Source organism: Sebastes umbrosus, chromosome 15 (assembly GCF_015220745.1).
Source record: "Sebastes umbrosus isolate fSebUmb1 chromosome 15, fSebUmb1.pri, whole genome shotgun sequence".
Classification (NCBI taxonomy): domain Eukaryota; kingdom Metazoa; phylum Chordata; class Actinopteri; order Perciformes; family Sebastidae; genus Sebastes; species Sebastes umbrosus.
Genome location: NC_051283.1, coordinates 23,841,910 through 23,860,234, shown reverse-complemented (window position 1 = coordinate 23,860,234; position 18,325 = coordinate 23,841,910). Strand labels below are relative to the sequence as shown.

Sequence of the window (18,325 nt, the reverse complement as noted above, 5' to 3'; positions counted from 1 at the left end):
TGTGCCAAGAAGTGATTAGAACTAACTGTAACTGTCTGTATTTGAGTTTTCTTCTTGTTTTTAATGACTCTATGATTTTTTTTCATGGTTTCTTCTCTTATTTATGTCTCATATTTTTTTATTTACCATTTCTGTTTAATGAATAATTGAGAAAAAAAGAGACGAAGACCAGGAAGAAGACGGCAAACATGATGACAAAAATAAAACAAATTCACTTGGATACTTTTGACAAAGCATTTCACAGTCAATACACAAGTATTCATAACACAATTTAATAAATTACACAACCTATAATTTAAATAAGTTAATGTTGCTTTTCTGTCAAACTCTCAATGAACTCCCCTGAAGAAACTTAAGCCATGCAGCTCTCCACAGCACATGTTTGGCTGCGGTGGACCTGCAGTAACATGGGAGGGGAAGTGTGTGAGAGACAGCTGCTGCTTCTTCACTGAGGCCTCTTGTTAAATTCACACCACCGCCCACTCTACATGCTGTCAGACTGGTTCAACGAATAAACTCAGTCAGATCACTTGTGTTTGACTGTTAAGATGTGTGTCTTTTTGGCGGGGTGGGGGATCAAAGTGTCCTCACAACAACAGAAAGAGTAGGACAAGTGAGTTGTTTTTTAAAATATTTTTTTAATTTTAAATTTTGTTTTACCATTTTTACTCCTTCATTTGTACGTGATTTAAAATTGGGGATTAAACGAGAAAATTGAAAATTGAAATTAGGCTACGTGGATTAAAACTGAGGGTTAATTTGAAGCATTTTGCATTTAACTTTTTCTGTACATAAAAGCTAAACGTTTCAAAAAATGTAACACAAATGTGTGTTTCTAGTGGTCTTGCCCCCAGGTATGTTTCTGTGCAGGAATGTCTGCGTCATGACGAGGCATGTGGAGGCAGGAGGAGAATCTCTGCAACATGGGAGTGTTATCCACACTATATACACCTACTACTATCACACATCAAGCACACACACAGCTAACAACGTTTTCATCATATTTTATTCCTTGGCTTTGGCTCGGCATGAGAGTTGACTATTTTAATCCTTTTTTTCCTTTCCTATTGGTCTTAACGCTCTTATTATTTTAATGTCCTGTTGGTTTTAAATTGGTCTTAGTTTTTTAATGTGTTGTTTTTTATGTTTTTATGTATAATTGTACAGCACTTTGGTCAACTTTTGTTGTTTTTAAATGTGCTTTATTAATAAATTTGGATTGGATTTCATGGTGGAAAAAAAAACGCAGCTGACCAAGCAACACCTGAGTTTTAAATATAACCATATTGCTCATTTGTCACCAGAAATATGACTTTATAGGGATTTAATTTACTGTTTATCTCCCTTTGCGTGATCAGAGTTTGTATGGTGGCATATAATACTATTAATTTGTTTATTCAAACATATCTTATCTGCAGGACGGATAATAATGCACTATACCCACTTTTAACAGTCTCTTCTGCACTATATTCACTTTATATCACAGCTGTTATTCTGCATTATATTCAGTTTTAACAGTTTTCTTCTTCATCTCTTTGTATTTTTATATCTGGTATCTTTTTTTTGTACTTTGTACTACTAACTTTTTTTTACTGCCTTTTTACTAAAATGTTTTGCACTATGGAACTGTGATGCTGGGAACCTGAATTTCCCTTGGGATCAATACAGTTACTATCTATCTACACTGTTAAGAATTTCCCAGTAAAATAACAGTAAAGAATTGGCAGCAGGGTTGTCTTTATGTTACTGTAAAATTAACATTATTATACTGTCGCTGAAATTTACAGCTTTGTACTGTTAATGAAAAATACAGTTTGAACTTTATTAATTTCACAGTATTTTACAGTTAATTTACTGTTTAAAGATACATTATATAGCTGTTTTTCACCTTTCTTTTATCTTACTGATTTGTTTTAATGCACTATTTAGGTTGTATTTTTTACAACATTATTTTTTGCCTAGATGAATAGACTTAGCAGGTTACAGACATAGGAATAGTCACACTAAATATAATTAAAGGCACTTGTTAGGAAAAAGGCTATAATAGACTTGTTGACACTTTTCCCAAAATGTATGTCTATAGCTGAGCACAGAATGCAAACCAGAACAACATGTGAGAACAATAAAGCTAATTCACTGATTTTACAATCATGGACAATGTACAAGCCTCACATGTGCAGATCAGGTCCCAGAATTAAAAAAAAATACTGCATGAAACTGTTACTGATGATACTTTAGACAGTTGATCAGCAGTAAAGTGCTGTTTGTTAAGAATGCATTATAGTTCAGTTAAAAAACGGAGCGTAATTTAACAGGTTTTCTTTTGTATTAACAGTAAATCACTGTTTTTTTAGCAATAACAGGTTAATACTGTTGAAATCCTGCTGTAAATTAACAGCAATTGTTTACAGTGTCTATTAATTTGTGTATTCAAACATTTACTCTGAGCTCTTGTCTCCACACCCTTCTTCCTCTCTGCCTCATTTTGGGGATACACTGCAGCATGCCAACAATCCTTGGCATGTTTGGCTGCTTATAAATAGGGCACCCATTGTGCATCACACAGAGAGAAGGGGAGTCACATAAGGACTCTTATCAGAGGTCTTTACTGCAGTGTTTCTGCTCAGGGGTACAACTGTAGGACCTGGATCCTCCTCCTCCTCCTCATCCTCTTCTTCACCAGTCAAGTTTGGGCAGGTAACCTAACCTACCTGTGTGCCACGCCCTCCTATAACGCAGAGCAGGAAGTGGCTGTCAACGGAACGTGAATGGAAAATGCAACTGTGCATTTGAGAGAGAGAAGCTGCACCTTTTTAAACTATCTTTTTAAACCTTTTTACATTTTATTTTTTTTAGAAAACAGGAAAATCTTCATTTTGTAGTGAGCATGCAGCTGTGTGCGAGCTGCGCGCTGCTGGGAGGACTTCTGTTTCTGACTTCTCTCTTCGACTCCTCAGGTGAGATAATAATCTCTCTTTATAAAATACACACATGGTGGTTTTATTGTGCAGTGAAGCTTTGTTCACCTGTTTATACTCTAACTTTAGTGCTTTTTATACTTTCAAAAAAACAAACTGTACAACATTGTGGCTTCATGTCGAGTTTGTGCCAATTGGGTCAAACACACACCTGAGATGAGAGTACATGTTGTCTATTGTGGTCGTGTTTGGAAGATAACCCCCAAATTACAAAGAACTCTCGCGAGGTTTGCTGCCCGACGACCTAATTCACCTGTTCCCCTTCTAACTTTAGTGCTTTTAGTAGCTTTACCTTCTAAAAAAACTGCACAACGCTGTGGTTTCATTTGGTCGTGTCTGGAAGGCAACCCTCAAATTGCGAACAACAAACTCTCGCGAGATTTGCTGCCCAACGACATATCCTAACCTTATATTCAAATTCAAATTCAAATAAGCTTTATTGGCATGCATGTTCAGGTTACATTATTGCCAAAGCTAAATTACATATTAATGAATAATTACATTTCACAAAAAATAATCACAAAATAATCACAATATACATTTTAAATATACATTATTTTACAGATGCAGTTAATCAGAAACATGTTCGGAGCTTGTAGCACCTCTTATGTATGGCAACAGTCAACATATTTTGCAGCTAATTATATTGCACATTGATTTTTCTCCCCATATAAGTATGGTATTTTCTAAGAATATATGTTATTTAATATTTAATTTTAAATTTAATTTAATTTAAAAAAAATGTTTATATATGTTATTTTTATTGACAAAAAATAATATTAAATAATTTGTTTTTAAATTTTAAATTAATATTAAATTTAATTATCCTAACCTTAATCATTCGAGGTCATTGCCTAACCTCAACCATCTCGCGAGATGTTCACAACTTGGGGGTTACCTTCTAGACACCACCATCTATTGTGATTAAACTTGCTCAGGCGAAACCCAATACAAAGATGCACTCCTCTAAAGCACTCTGGGTCAAGTGAGCTGTGTTTAAAAGCTCTGTGTCAACACATTAAAAGATAATATAGGACATTAACATTAAATACGTGATTGATTGTCTTGACAGTGGAGACGAGCGGCTGAAGCTCACATTCAGTCTGACTTCTAGACCTCCATTTTCAAAAGTTTTATGAGGCATTTATGGAGCTTCCTGTAGGCATGAATTCATCATGACTTCATTAATGATTGACCTGCAATCTGCTGCTGAGCTGTGAAGCTGGCTGGTCGTTTTATCTTTCATTCTTCTTCCCCCACTTACTTTATTAATTTCTAGGGGAAAAGTCATCAGCAGCATGAATTTCTCCTCTTTTATAGTGTAAAATTATATAAACTTATTTATTTTCCCCCACTAAATATGATAGTTTGAACCCTGTGACATCCTCGACACACCCGTTGTTTACTGTCACTAGAAACCCCCTCTGGTCTCTTAACATTTTGAGTGCTGTAGTATTTCTCTGTGTTGCGTTCATGTCCTTGCAAGTTCACATTGTGAATTCCTGTTGGGTTTTTTTAATGTGTGGACTTGTGCAGATTACCACGCACATGATTTAAAACACATTAAAGTGAATTTTTGCAGCCAGAAGAACGCCACCAGTGTTCATGTAAATTTCAATAACATTATGATTAATTCATTTATGCTTTTGGGAAATGCCTTTACGCCAGACTTAATGGAGGAAGGTTCCATAAATGTATTTGGGATTGTTCAAGTTGTATGTTTTTATTTCAATCCAAGACTGTTTAAACTTAGTGTTAAACTAATAATGATGGACTGTAGAGCTTCAGATGTGATCTAGATATCAGCATAATGGCTCTTTCAGAATGAGAGATAGCCGATCTTTATGTGGCCAAATGGGGTATTTTGAAGTAGCCTACATTAAAACAAAATAGAACAAGTAGGACTTTGTTTAAATTTTATTGAAGATAAAAAATAAGTGTATATTATATTATATTTGGTAAACAGGAATCTGTGGAAAGCAAGGCAGTAAGTATCTGTGCATGCAAAAATATATATACAGTATATATATACTGTATATATATATATGCTTTGTATGGGTATGTCTGTTCTTTCTTTTTCTTTTTTGGGGTATATATTGGCTTTTTATCATTTCTACGGTTTGCTTATTTAAGAAGAAGTTTTAGCAAAATCAATAGAATAGAAACAGAAAATGTATTTCTCTAAAACATAAGTTTATTCCTAATAAAATTCCAATAGAAATAGCATTAAAGTATGAAATATAGCCCGACCGATACAGTTTTTTTGGGGCTGATACCAATATAAATATTTGGGATTTAAAAAAACAAAACGATAATGATATATCAGCCAATATTTATTTTTAAACATAAACACATGACATGACATCCATTAGAGTTGTTTTATTTTTGAATTGTGACCAAGAAACATACTGAGATACATACTAAGCGGGATATTTTACACTTGTAATGGAGACACTGTGGCTAAATTACCTTTAAAACCTATAATTGGCATTTCTGTGCTGCAGTTTCTTGTTACTTATTGGCTGACACATACACAGATACCGATACTCAGTATATTATCTACCGTTGTATCGGCCTAGCTGAGCTCTAGTATAAAAATATTGAGACAGAAAAGGCCCTTAAAGCCACTCGAGCTGCTGGAGCCACAGTTTGGACCAAAACTGGTACAAAGGTGAAACTAAAGCTACAATAACTGTAGCTTTACAGCTGCTGATGTGATCAAATTACAGATGAAACCGTAACAGTATCATAGATTGTAAAAGGCAGTTTCCCTAAAAGGGGAAGTTTGAATTTGCCACCTGAGAGTCGTATATCACAGAAACAGCAGTTACTTTTTAAAACTGGTTCACCTTGAGTTCCTCTCTTACTCAGCGCTCAGATGACTCACGATAATGTCAAGTCAATTAATTTGCTTTGCTCCGGCGCTACACAACATGTGGACAGGTGTGCCTGATAACACCATGTTGCCTCATGTTTGCTCAAGTGTCAACAGCAAACTGTCCGACCGTTTGTGTGTGTTTTGTTCCTTCTTGCAGCCTAAATATTGCTGAAGGTGTTGAGTTGATACCTTAAATTGTTATACAGGAGAGCTGGACAGTGTTCTGATGTCCACTCATCTGATTCCTTCCTCTCCTCCTCCTCCTCCTCCTCATCATTTTGTCTGCAAAGTGTCAGAAAATAGTGAAAAATGTCTGTCGCTGTTTGAAATGGTGACGTCTAGTTGTGTCTGATCAACAATCCAAAACACAAAGATATCCGGTTTACAATCATATTAGACAACGAAAAGCATCTTTATATTCAATAACCTTTAAGAGTCTTAAAGGAACAGTGTGTAACATTTTGGGGGACTTCATATCTACATAGGGAGCAGGTCCTCTTCACGGACTCCGCCATGTTGCTCCGCCGTGTTTCTACAGTAGCCCAGAACGGACAAACCAAACACTGGCTCTAGCGAGAGCCTTTTGCATTTTTACGTTACCCAAAGGCCACCGTAGTTCTCCGACACGCTTGTGAAACTGCGGTAACGTGAGCTGCAGAGTGCAAAACCGTGGTACCGCCAGCCGCCGTTTGACCTACGTTGCTCATAAAGTAGTGTTATTATGGTAAGGATGGTCTCTGAGCGAGGCGAACGGCGTTACCGCGGTTTTGCACTCGGCGGCTCACGTTACCGCAGTCTTGGAAAGGGAGGAGTGAGTGGAGGGGTATTCAGTTGGTTGCAATATGCAACCACACCACTAGATGCCACCAAATCCTACACACTGTACCTTAAGTATCTATTTTAATCTATCTATCTTATTCTATCTTCTCCTCAACCTAATCAAAAAGCATATCTTTAGATTACTGATCACAGCTTACAACATCTTTACGCTATTTGCAGCTAACTCCCTGTGATCTGTTCCTTCAGAATGCCTACAGACGACGGTCCGACCAGCCAAAGGCTCGACGGTGACGGTGAAGGTGACGGTGTCCCCCGAGTTGCCGGTGGATCAATGTGCTGTGTGTGAAGTGAGCGGGGTGAATGACACACAGACATCCTGCCAGTCCGCTCTGACTCTGGTACCCGAGGAGGAGGTCACACTGCTGTTCAACTGCACCCAGACGATTGTACAGTCCTACATGGTGACGATCGCTCAGACCATTGGTGAGTTTACTGGCCTCATTTGTAGTTTTTCTATTCTGGTTTATTCTAAAATGGTGTATTTGAATATTTCTGCATACTGGGGTCCCTAAACAGTCTTGGAATTACATAAATTGGGTATCACTGTAAAGCTGAAACTCTTGTGGATCCAATGAGCCCAATAAATATTCATGTGTGATGATGTTAGTCCCAATAGTAGTCATTTCATTGTAGTGAGACCTATTTTTTTAGACTTGACCTCACTGTATAAAATGACCTGTGGTGAACTCTAGGATAATCACAGCCTCATGAAACTTTACAACCACAAACTAGAGGCCTAGAGCATTCAGAGGATATATCCTATATGAAACATACCTAGGCTTTCTTAGGTATATTGACAATAAGGGGGTTTCCGAGCAGTTTCCAGAACAGAAGTGCTCGCCATCTATCACCGGAAAATGCAATTCTTGCACAAATCTCCAAATGTCAAAAGTTTTTGATACCAAATCACAGCATGGCTTTTTCTCCTATGGTGTTCCTCAAAGTTTTGTTATCTTAATGTTGTATTTTGGAGGAATTATTGATCACTTTGATCAATTCTCAAGTAGTAAAAAATACTTAAATTTAGCACCAAATCTGTGTAACAAATGGTACCAACTCAAAATTTGCAGCAACAAATTATGACACATAATGGAGCATGTGATTGGCCATCATGTTCTTCTATCATAATGTTCTAAGCCCTTATACACTTTTACAATTTATTTTACATAATCAATTCATTCATTCATGTTTATTTTTGATTTATGACTAGAGGAACTTCACACAGTGCTGAGCTGCATCTCAAATTAACCTTCAGGTTCCCAGCTTTCAGATGATGTACAGATGGTGTACTTCTATGAGACATCTACTGCTGACCTGCTATCTCCCCCTAAAGACCCCCTGTTCTTTCTTTTTCTTCTAATTCTTAAACCATCTGTGCATCTTTTCTTGCCTTTGATTCTAATCCAGAGTGCACTAAGGACGCCTGCAGCCCTATAACAGTAGGAACTCAACCCTCCATCCTCACAGGGTTCAGCAGAGACTTCAGTTGGAAGCTGAAGGCACCTGAGAAGACAGTTGTGGGTCTGGACGTCCTTGGAGATGGGCTGATGGAGACGTCACAACCATGCCCTGATGGATTTCAGTATTTGATGATCCCATCCAAAACAAACGGCAAGGACCACACTCAGTATTGTCGAGGTGGTTCTGTGACTCGTTTAGACCTGACCAGTGAAGCTGTTGTAACTCTGCAAGTTAAACCAGATGCTCAGGTCGAACCTGTGTTGTTCCAGGCTTCAGCTGGACCACTAAGTAAGAAAATATTACTGAATTCAAACTCTTTTAAAGGGACTGTTTGTAACTTCTTACACCTATAAATCAATCTGGGTCGGTGTCCCACGCGCGCTCGCGTGTGGCTACGCTGTTCAGACTCAGACTCCAACACAAACTACATGGAAGCACCAAAACCGCAAAGTTATATCTAGTGAAGCCCGTCTTGCAAAACAGTGTTGACCGCAGTGTAGGACGCGGAGGAGACCGTAGCTTTGGTCTCCAGGGCCGGAGTCTCTGCTGTACTCTGCTCCTCTGCCTGCTTGCCTTCACTCAGCTCGCTCCACCTCTCACGTGCATGCATGCACGCACACTACACACTGCAGAAGAGTTAGTTTAGCTCTGAGAATATCTAGTGAATGTACAGTGGACATTTGTGCAGAAATAAATGCTGCAGCTCCTCCAGACCAACAGAGGTTTCCCGTGTCTTGTGAAGTGACGGGGCTCCGCAACGAATTACGTTATCGTCTCCGACCGGGTGTCGCTGTCTCCTCTGTTCCCTCCGAACCGCGGCCGGGAGGCTGAAGCAGGAAAAGCCAACACTAGGATCAGCAGTGATTCATGGAGAGACCTTCGTCTGGTCAGCTAACATTACTGCCAAGCAGGTGAAATATAGAGTGATATTGTGGTTTTAGCTGACGTGTGTCGCCTCACTGTTTTGACGGATGCTCGCTCACATTCAGGTAGCGCGTGCACACGGGCGAGCGCGAGCAACAGGACACTGGACTTAACGGCCACAGGTGTCGCTGTTACAACCAATTTCTGATTCTTACAAACAGTCCCTTTTAAGAAAGCCTGTAACACTGTTAGTTGGAGTTGCAACAGATTTTACACTATTACTACAATCCTGGCGTCTGTCTCACTCTCTCCCGCCTTTAGAGGGCCGAACGATGGTTATAACCGTTGATTCAAGCACCACTGTGGTCGTCAGCCGGGGTCCCAAGGAACCAGAATGTGAAGTGTGCTCTGTTGATGGCCCCACTCCCGACTGTAGCCCCACAGAGAAGACGCTGACCAACGTTGAAAAATTCTCTCTGGAGTTCAGCTGCCTGAAACCTCAGGATGTCTACAGCGTGAAGATGGAGAAGAAAATGGGTGAGAACTGTGGAGGCTTCATGTAAATATTTACTTCAGTTACATCTGAATTTGGGATTGGTAATTTTGGATTAACTTTGTATTAAAATCTCATGTATGGAAGACAAAAAATGACTTAATCCTCACAATTTTTTTTAATAAATACTTAAATAAATGCAGAAATAAACATAGAACTAAAGCGATTTTGTTGATAAAAAATAAATAAATCAATAAAGCTGTTGCCTATTATATCTATAGAAGCTATAATGAATACACAAATCACTAGTTAAATGCAAAATTAATGTTAGTAATTATTTTGGAAATGAGTCAACATCTTTAATTAATTTCTACATTTCTATCTACTTCTACAATCTTTAATTATTTATTTCTGTATTTCAAAATTTCGTACTTTTATTTATTTATGTATTTTTTCAGAAATACATAATTAAATAAACAGAAATCTAAAAATAGATAAATGTAGGAATATGGAAATAAATAAATATTTGTAGAAATGTAGAGATTAATTACATATATTTATTTATTTATGTCCCAGACCATTACTTTCTTTAATTAGTAATTTAATCATTTATTTTTGTATTTATTTCTGCATTTGTTTATATATTTATTGCTTATTCATGAATGAAAATATTTCTTTATTCATTTCTGGAATTATTTCAGCATTTACTTATATGTGTACTTATTTATTTATAGCTGAATACGTTTATTTTGTCTACTACTCTCTGTGGTAGCCTGTTTAACTGTATAAAAATTCCAACTTTTATCACTTTTGTTACCCAGAATGCACCCAGAGCTCCTGCACTCCTGCTACAGGAGAAGTTGACCCCGACCTCTTCAAGGACTTTAACAGATTCGTAACATGGGACATCAGTGTACCAGAGCGGACTGTATTAACTCTGGACTTCCCCGGTGGTTTAAAGGAGATCTCTGTAGCAGAAAAATGCCAAGATGGCCACCAGTACACAGTGAGCACAACTAAAAGTGACGGAAACATCAAAGCTACCAGCTACTGTAAGGGCGGGACCGTGTCTCGACTGGATCTGCTCGGAACGACGACTGTGGCTGCAGAGCTGCCCAAAGAAAGTGAACTGGACTCATTCACTGTCAAAGCAGCACCAAGAGGCAAGTGTCTCTCCCTTCAGTTGTTCACATGAGAAAGGAAAAACACTTAGCTGTTAATTTACAGAACAATACATAAATATATCAAAGACATATTCCTAAAAAACTGGTCCTATGTCCTTTAAAATGACACAAAGATGTTTCATAATAGTGTAAACCTATGTTTTTGGTATTTAATCATAAGCAACAAATACAAATTTTGACCTGACGATGGAACTAGATGAAAAGTTACAGGACCACCAAATTTAGTACAATTCATCCTGAGGAGGTCGTGAATATGTGAACCACATTTCACAGAACATTTTCTTTGATTTTTGTTCTGATGAATATCTTATTGTACCACTTTTTTCTTTAGGTGGCAGAATGATGACCGTTTTGCCCGATCCTGACACCATCATTATCATCAGCAGGGTGGGCAGCGAGCCAGACTGCAGTGTATGCGAGAAGAAGGAGCCCGAGCCGATATGCAACCCGAGATTCCTTAAAGTGAAGGATCCTCGCAACACCAGCATAGAGTTTACCTGTCCTCAACCTCAGGATGTTTTCAGTGTGGAGATCAACAGAGAAATCAGTAGGTTTAAAAAAAAAATATGAATTTAGTATTGACTTTTTCTTCAAGTACATTTTTGACAAGGAGGAACAAAGTAAAAAGGTTAATCAAGCAAATATGTCCACCATGAAGGAGCCATCTTGCTGTCATGTCTTTTGACTTGTTTTCATGCTTTAATGATGCATTTGTTTGAATCCTGGTTGACACACAACTCTTTGTAAATCCCCATCGCTTATATATTCTTCTCTACAAATCCCAGACTGCAAAGAGACCTCCTGCCCTGGAAACATTGTTCAGACCGAGTCCTCGCTGTTCCCAGACTTCAACCGGACCTTCACCTGGGATCTGAAAGTTGACTCCACTCGGGCCTTCCAACTGGACTTCCCAGAACCGGGAATGCGACAGATTCCCAACGAGGAGACCTGTCCGGACGAGCACACATACTCTATTGTTACCTATCTGCGCACGGGGCCGGCAACCGTTGGAACCTTTTGCAAAGGAGGACCTGTGACCAACGTCCTGGCTCTCTACAAGGGCCGTATGACTCTGCAGGTGCCTGGCGACAGGAAGCTTGAACCCGTTGACATCAAACTCCATGTTGGACCTGAGACCAGCAGTAAGTGATCCATCCCACATGGGACTAGAAGACTACATATCAAACATCAGATTTCTTCAGCTCACAATCATTCTCTCCTTGTTTCTCTCCAGTGGTTGCCATAGTGAAAGTCAACCTACCACGAGGCGTGTCAAACACAGACTTCATCTCAACCAACTACCCCGGCGATTTCCCTGATGACCAGTCGATGCAGTGGGACTTCACGGTGCCCGGCATGCACAACTACACAATGCATTTCAGCGATCACACGGCTCCAGAGTGCCTCAACGGTGACGTGGAGGTGGCGTACCAGAAAGAGGACAAGAAGATGACCAAACTGACCCTGACGGATCCTCAGCCGCAGCATCAGCAGGGCAACTTCAACATGGTGCTGAAGAACTGTGAAACCAACAGGACGCTACAGGGACTCACCTTGAAGTACAGAGTCTCTGTGATGAGGAGTGGGCATCCAGGTACTGTACAGTGGTAAAACTTGACATCTGGAAGTTATGCAGTACAAGCACTCAAATAACCAGGTTACTGAGAGACACCAATTTGCTTGTGTTTTACTTCCTTTATGATCACTAAAATCCCTCCATGTTGTGTTTCTCTCTTAGTTCTGTGTGCGGTGGATCTAACTAAACACCAAGGAGTATCCCTGCAGGTAGAGAAAGTGGGTTCTGATCCCAACTGTGAGATGAGCATTAACTCTAAGGTTGAGAAGAAGATCATCGTGGCTGCAGGCACTAAGGACACACTGTCCTTCCTCGACTGTCCAAATGAAGATCTGCGCCTGACTGCCAGTAAAGTTATCGGTAAGATGGTTTTTATTTTGCATGTTCATGAAATGATTGTAGCTTTTTTTTTGTTTTCTTGTAAAGAGCTTTTTTTTCGGTTGACGTCTAATACAGTTCCCTAGTTAAAGAAATATTAAAGTCTATTTAAAGGGGAACACCTCCTAAATTAAGCATTAAGCCACAAACGCCAGACTTTAAACAGGCCGTTGTTGACCGGTGTTTTGCTTTAAGTTACCTGAGTGAGGTTTGTCACGTCCGTACTGTTTTTAGGCCCAACCATGATGTTTTCCCTAACCCTACCAAAGTGTTTTTCTTCCTGAACTTAAGTTAGTGGTTTTGTTGCCTCAACCTAAGTGTGGACGTTTGCATGGCGTACAAATGACACGTGAAAAGCGGCGTACAAATGACATGTGAAAAAGCTAAAATGCGTACTCATGACACGCGGAGTGGCCGTGTAATGTCATGGTGTTTATACGCCTTCCCGTGAGACCGGGTTGGAATAACATTTATGAATTTTGAAAATGGGCGTAGTTCCCCTTTAAGTCTTAAAGGAATAGTTTGATATTTTGGGAAATTAGCTTTCTTGCCGAGAGTTAGATGAGAAGTTCGATACCACTCTCATGTCTTTACGGTGAATTTGAAGCCAAAGCTAGGAGACAGTTAGCTCAGTTTAGCAAAAAAAAAAAAAGAAAAGGCAACGGGGGAGACAGCTATCCTGGCTCTGTCCAGAGGTAACAAGATACCTTTGTATGTAATCGTTGCTGACTGTTCCTTTAGTTGGAAACTTAATATTCTCACTTGTGTCTTTTTAATAACAGGGTGCAAAAACGTGACGACCTGCTCTGCGACTACACTCATTGTGCCAAAACTGGACTCCTGTCTACCGATGCCCCTCCACAGCTTCACCTGGCACCTCAACATCCCTCAGGACGGCACCATGGATCTGGTGTCGCCCACGGGGAGTCTCCGACAGTCCCTGCCCGGCCAGGAGTGTAACAAGTCTCTCTCCCTGCATGTGGCGGAAAGCGACGGGGTTTCTGTTGGAGATTTCTGCTTTAAAGGAGTGATCCAGAAAGTTCGGGTGCACACCAACGTCTCCGTCACGGCCAAAGTCCCGGACTTCAGCAAGACCAGGGGGCCTTTCCTCAACGTCAGCTTCAGTGAGGAGATCCCAGGTAAAACATGGATACACTGCAGCTAATGATTATTTAAATTTTCGTTTTCCCTTATTAGAGGATCTGTATCTGCAGTCTCCTAACATTTATCATGCTGCTACAAGCTGTGATTCTCCACTATAATTATGGTCAAATAGAGCACATTCATATTACTTTCAAATTCCACACGGTGGCGCTATTGTACCACAAATGCTGGAGGATACAGTACTGACACTGATGATTTCCATCCTTTTTTTTAGAGACCATTATTTACCAAGTCAGTCCAAAGGCCTCGTCTCCGACCCTGCTGGCCACCCCCAACTGGCCTCAAGGCATGAACCCTTTGCTCACCGTATCCTGGATCGTCTCCCTGCCGAGCCAGTACCGGGCGCACGTGCAGTTCATCAACGTCAGCCAGCCCAAATGCAATGACAAGCACACCCGCATCAGTGTGAGGATGCTGGATGAAGATGGGGTCCTAATGGACCGCAGGGAGGACCAGGAGGCGGAGAAGTTGACAGTGCAGCGTAGTTTTTACGTCAACATGTCCAACTGTATAACAGAGGCGGGCCACTTCAGTGCAATGACCAAAATCGTTCTGGAGAAGAAGACCAGTAAGCAAGCAGGATTAAGTTTACGCCTTGTACACACACAGAAATCCCTTAAATTACTAAAGTAAATTACTTAACTCTACCATGTCTTTTTTTTACCTCTGCAGATATCTTGGCCATCCTCCTCGGGGTAGCAGGAGGTCTTCTGTTGTTGATGCTCATAGTGCTGGCTGTTGTGTGCCTCGTCATAAGGTGAGTACACCTGTAGCTGATCTTTTGCAACATCTTGGTCCATATTTAATATACCGTTTATATACGACACAATTTTTCTTCCAGCTCCATGTCATATTAGCTGTTATGCAAATATGTTACTTTGTTGCATCACTATGTTACGGAAGAAAAGGCGGGACTTCAAGCAAGACATTTCAGGCAGTTCAGGAGCAGTGTTATATGTTACCTATTTGTAATAGGTCCTCTTTAAAGATTGAACAAGTAAATGTTGAGTATGTAATGTAATGTAATGTAATGTAATGTAATGTATTTTATTCTTTCAGTGCAGAAATTTGTACTCCTAAATTGGCTTATCTGTCAGTCAAAAATATAACTGTATACACTGAAAATATTTTTAGTTAGATATGTAATAGATAAATGATACAATGTTTGTCAAGACCCCCCAAAAAAAGGAAACTAAAGAGCCCAAAAAGAAAATTGAAGAATATAAAAATATAATATAATAAAATAAATGTTTAATTTATTTTATAGTTATTGAAAAAAAAGCTTTATAGCTTCTTTTACAGTTATTATAATTTTTTTTTTACTATTGATATTATTTATTGATGTATTTAATTATATTTTTGACACGTGAAAATATTTGACTGTTTTGACAGTTTTGAGACTCCATACTTAAGTGCATTTTTAAAGGAACAGTGTGTAACATTTAGGTGGATCTAGTGGCAGAAATTGAATAAAATATCAATAAGCATGTTTTCTTTAGTGTATAATCACCTGACAATAAGAATTGTGTTTTCGTTAGCTTAGAATGAGCCGTTTATATCTACTTAGGGAGCGGGTCCTCTTCACGGAGTCAGCCGCCATGTTTATACGGTAGCTCAGAACGGACAAACCAAACACTGACTCTACACTCACCGGCCACTTTATTAGGTACAAGATGTACCTAAAAAAGTGGCCGGTGCTAGTACCGGGTGGTCTTCTGCTGCTGTAGCCCATCTGCTTCAAGGTTGGACGTGTTGTGCGTTCAGAGATGGTATTCTGCATACCTTGGTTGTAACGAGTGGTTATTTGAGTTACTGTTGCCTTTCTATCATCTCCAACCACTCTGCCCATTCTCCTCTGACCTCTGACATCAACGAGGCATTTCCGTCCACACAACTGCCGCTCACTGGATATTTTCTCTTGTTCGGACCATTCTCTGTAAACCCTAGAGATGGTTGTGCGTGAAAATCCCAGGAGATCAGCAGTTTTTGAAATACTCAGACCAGCCCGTCTGGCACCAACAACCATGCCATGTTCAAAGTCACTTAAATCCCCTTTCTTCCCCATTCTGATGCTCGGTTTGAACTTCAGCAAGTCGTCTTCACCACGTCTAGATGACGTAATGCATTGAGTTACTGCCATGTAATTGGCTGATTAGCTATTTGTGTTAACAAGCAATTGAACAGGTATGCCTAATAAAGTGGCCGGTGAGTGTAGATAGGACCATTCGCATTTTCACGTTTTCTTGTCGGCCACCGTAGTTCTCCTACATACTTGGCACACGGGAGAAGTTTCAGTCGGTTGCAATCTGCAACCTCGCCGCTAGATGTCGCCAAATCCTACACACTGCTCCTTTTAAGAGTAATTCTTTGAGGTTTGATGAATACGGGCGCTGGTTTCTATGCGGGTTAGATAAGTATCATGTTTTTGACATTAACTGTTTTCGAGATGATTTATTTGGCTTTATTATGTAACATTTGTCTGTAACTGCTGGCAACTTTTGTTGACTCTGATTGTTTGTGGTCTGCCTTCATCTTTTCAAACAGGAAAAAGAAAAAAGACAAAATGGACAGGGAGGCATCCATCTACATGGGCAAAGGGAACATCTTCCGCCCAGGTGACAGGCACTTCACCAAAGCTCGGTCCGATAACGAATCCCACGTCTACGCCTCCATAGATGAGATGATGGTGTATGGCCACCTGCTGGGTGACTCCAGCTACGCTGACAGCATGCAGGACCACTTCGACACGATGCCGGTGGACTCGTATAACACGTTTATGGGCCCCACTGACGCAGAGCTGCCTGTAATCAAAGAACCGGACCACGAGCCTGAGATGGAACACTTCAAGACGTTCCTGGACCCGGCTGACTCTTTCCTCCCGCCCCGTCCGCGCACTCCTATCAACCGGGAGGACAGCCTCGGCTTCCAGGACCGCAGGATGGTGGACAATGAGCTGTACACGTTCAAGACCACGGGGGATATAAACCCGATCCGGCTCTCTGGTGTCGACATGGATCCAGAGCCACCGATGGTAACAGAGGACTCCTTGTAGTGCGTCAGGACTGTAGCTGTGCGATGGACCGCTGTTACTAAACTCTCGTTACAGCACCGAGTAACTCTAGACTGTACTGATGCGAACTTCTGTGCCTCGATCACGCTCAGGGAATCTGAGATCGATGAGCGTCTGAATGTGATGCGTAACGTCGTCTTTGTCAGAGCTCAGTCATTTCTCAAGCTTCAAGCGTCGAAGCTGTGATCCCCTTCTTTGAAGGAAGTTTGGCACATTTTGGGAGATTTTTTTATTCTTTTTTCGCTTTCTTGCTGAGACTTAGATGAGAAGATTGATTCCATACTCAAGTCTGTCCGGTAAATATGAAGCTACAGCCAGCAGCTGCTTTGCTTAGTTTAGCTTAAAGGCGGGAAACAGAGGGAAACAGCCAGCCTGGCTCTGTCTAAAGATAACAAAACCACCAGCACCTCTAAAGCTCATACCAATTAAACAAATATGATATAACGTCGACTCACAAACTTTTGTCCATTACTAACGTTTTCAGAAGAGTTTTTCCACATCCATCAAAAGCCAAAAGAAGGTTGTTTGACCACTCAGAGCCTCCGTACATGAACACGTCATCATCCAAAACGGCACCTGATAAACTGATTCACTTTGTCTCCCAGCACAAAGCACTTTACGACAAACACAGTAAAGGATACCAAGATGCAGAATTTAAAGGTAGATTGTGACAGGTGATCGCAAAACAACGGCTGTACGATAGATTAGACAGCAGTGATTGTGCTCTCGGCAGCTAAACGATAGCTTCTTGCTAATGTCGTTCAGTCATTAGCCTCGATTGGGACTAGCGTTATCCCTCGTATTGCGAATTTTCGCAACGAATAGAAGAATAAAACGCATCAGACTCAGGTTTCTGTGCGTAATGATTTTTATCAAATGACGGATTGAAAAAACGCATACGAAAAATACAGACTTGGTATGCAAAGGCCTTTAGAGGTGCTGATAGGTGGATTTTGTTAACTACCTTTAGACTGTTTCCAGCCTTTGTGCTATGTGAAGCTGACCGCCTGCTACCAGTATCTTACTGTACAAACATGAGAGTGATATCAATCCTCTTAAGCTAACTCTCAAGAAAGCGACAAAAAATGTTGAACTATTCCTTTTAATGTTTGATTTGTTTAGTTTTATTACATCTCTGCCCATGTGGCATGGATTCAGGAGCAGGGACGATGAAAAAAATGTGCAAGTACCTCTGGTCCTAAAAGTGTTTTTATATTGTTTACTTGTCTTGCTTTTAAAGAGATTTTGTTTTTCCTTACCTGTAAATACAATTTAGGCTTTTTTTGCAATAAATTTTAGGAAAATGGTCTGGTGGGGAAACTGTTTACTTCTTTAGGCAATGAATGCCGACACACGTAATTTTCCACCTTTTTGGACGGTGAAAACAATTTCAACCACAGGAACTCTGGCCATGACAAACAGTGAAGTGAAGGAGGGAG

General features: G+C 40.2%; 1 protein-coding gene across 2 annotated transcripts; it reads left to right on the top strand.

The window, feature by feature from the left end:
* Window positions 1-594: 594 nt before the first annotated feature.
* cdcp1b (CUB domain containing protein 1b) lies at window positions 595-18,195 on the top strand. Of its 2 annotated transcripts, none has more exons than XM_037793972.1 (14): window positions 595-613; window positions 2,883-2,957; window positions 6,883-7,119; window positions 8,104-8,445; window positions 9,343-9,558; window positions 10,336-10,677; window positions 11,030-11,245; window positions 11,484-11,840; window positions 11,933-12,292; window positions 12,437-12,634; window positions 13,435-13,791; window positions 14,031-14,384; window positions 14,489-14,573; window positions 16,361-18,195. In XM_037793972.1, coding segments are annotated over exons 1-14 (3,648 nt in total). In that variant the 5' UTR covers window positions 595-612; the 3' UTR covers window positions 16,869-18,195. The 2 variants fall into 2 exon arrangements, with proteins under 2 accessions (XP_037649900.1, XP_037649901.1); XM_037793973.1 differs by lacking the exon at window positions 595-613 and adding an exon at window positions 2,610-2,697.
* The last annotated feature ends 130 nt before the right edge of the window (window positions 18,196-18,325 follow it).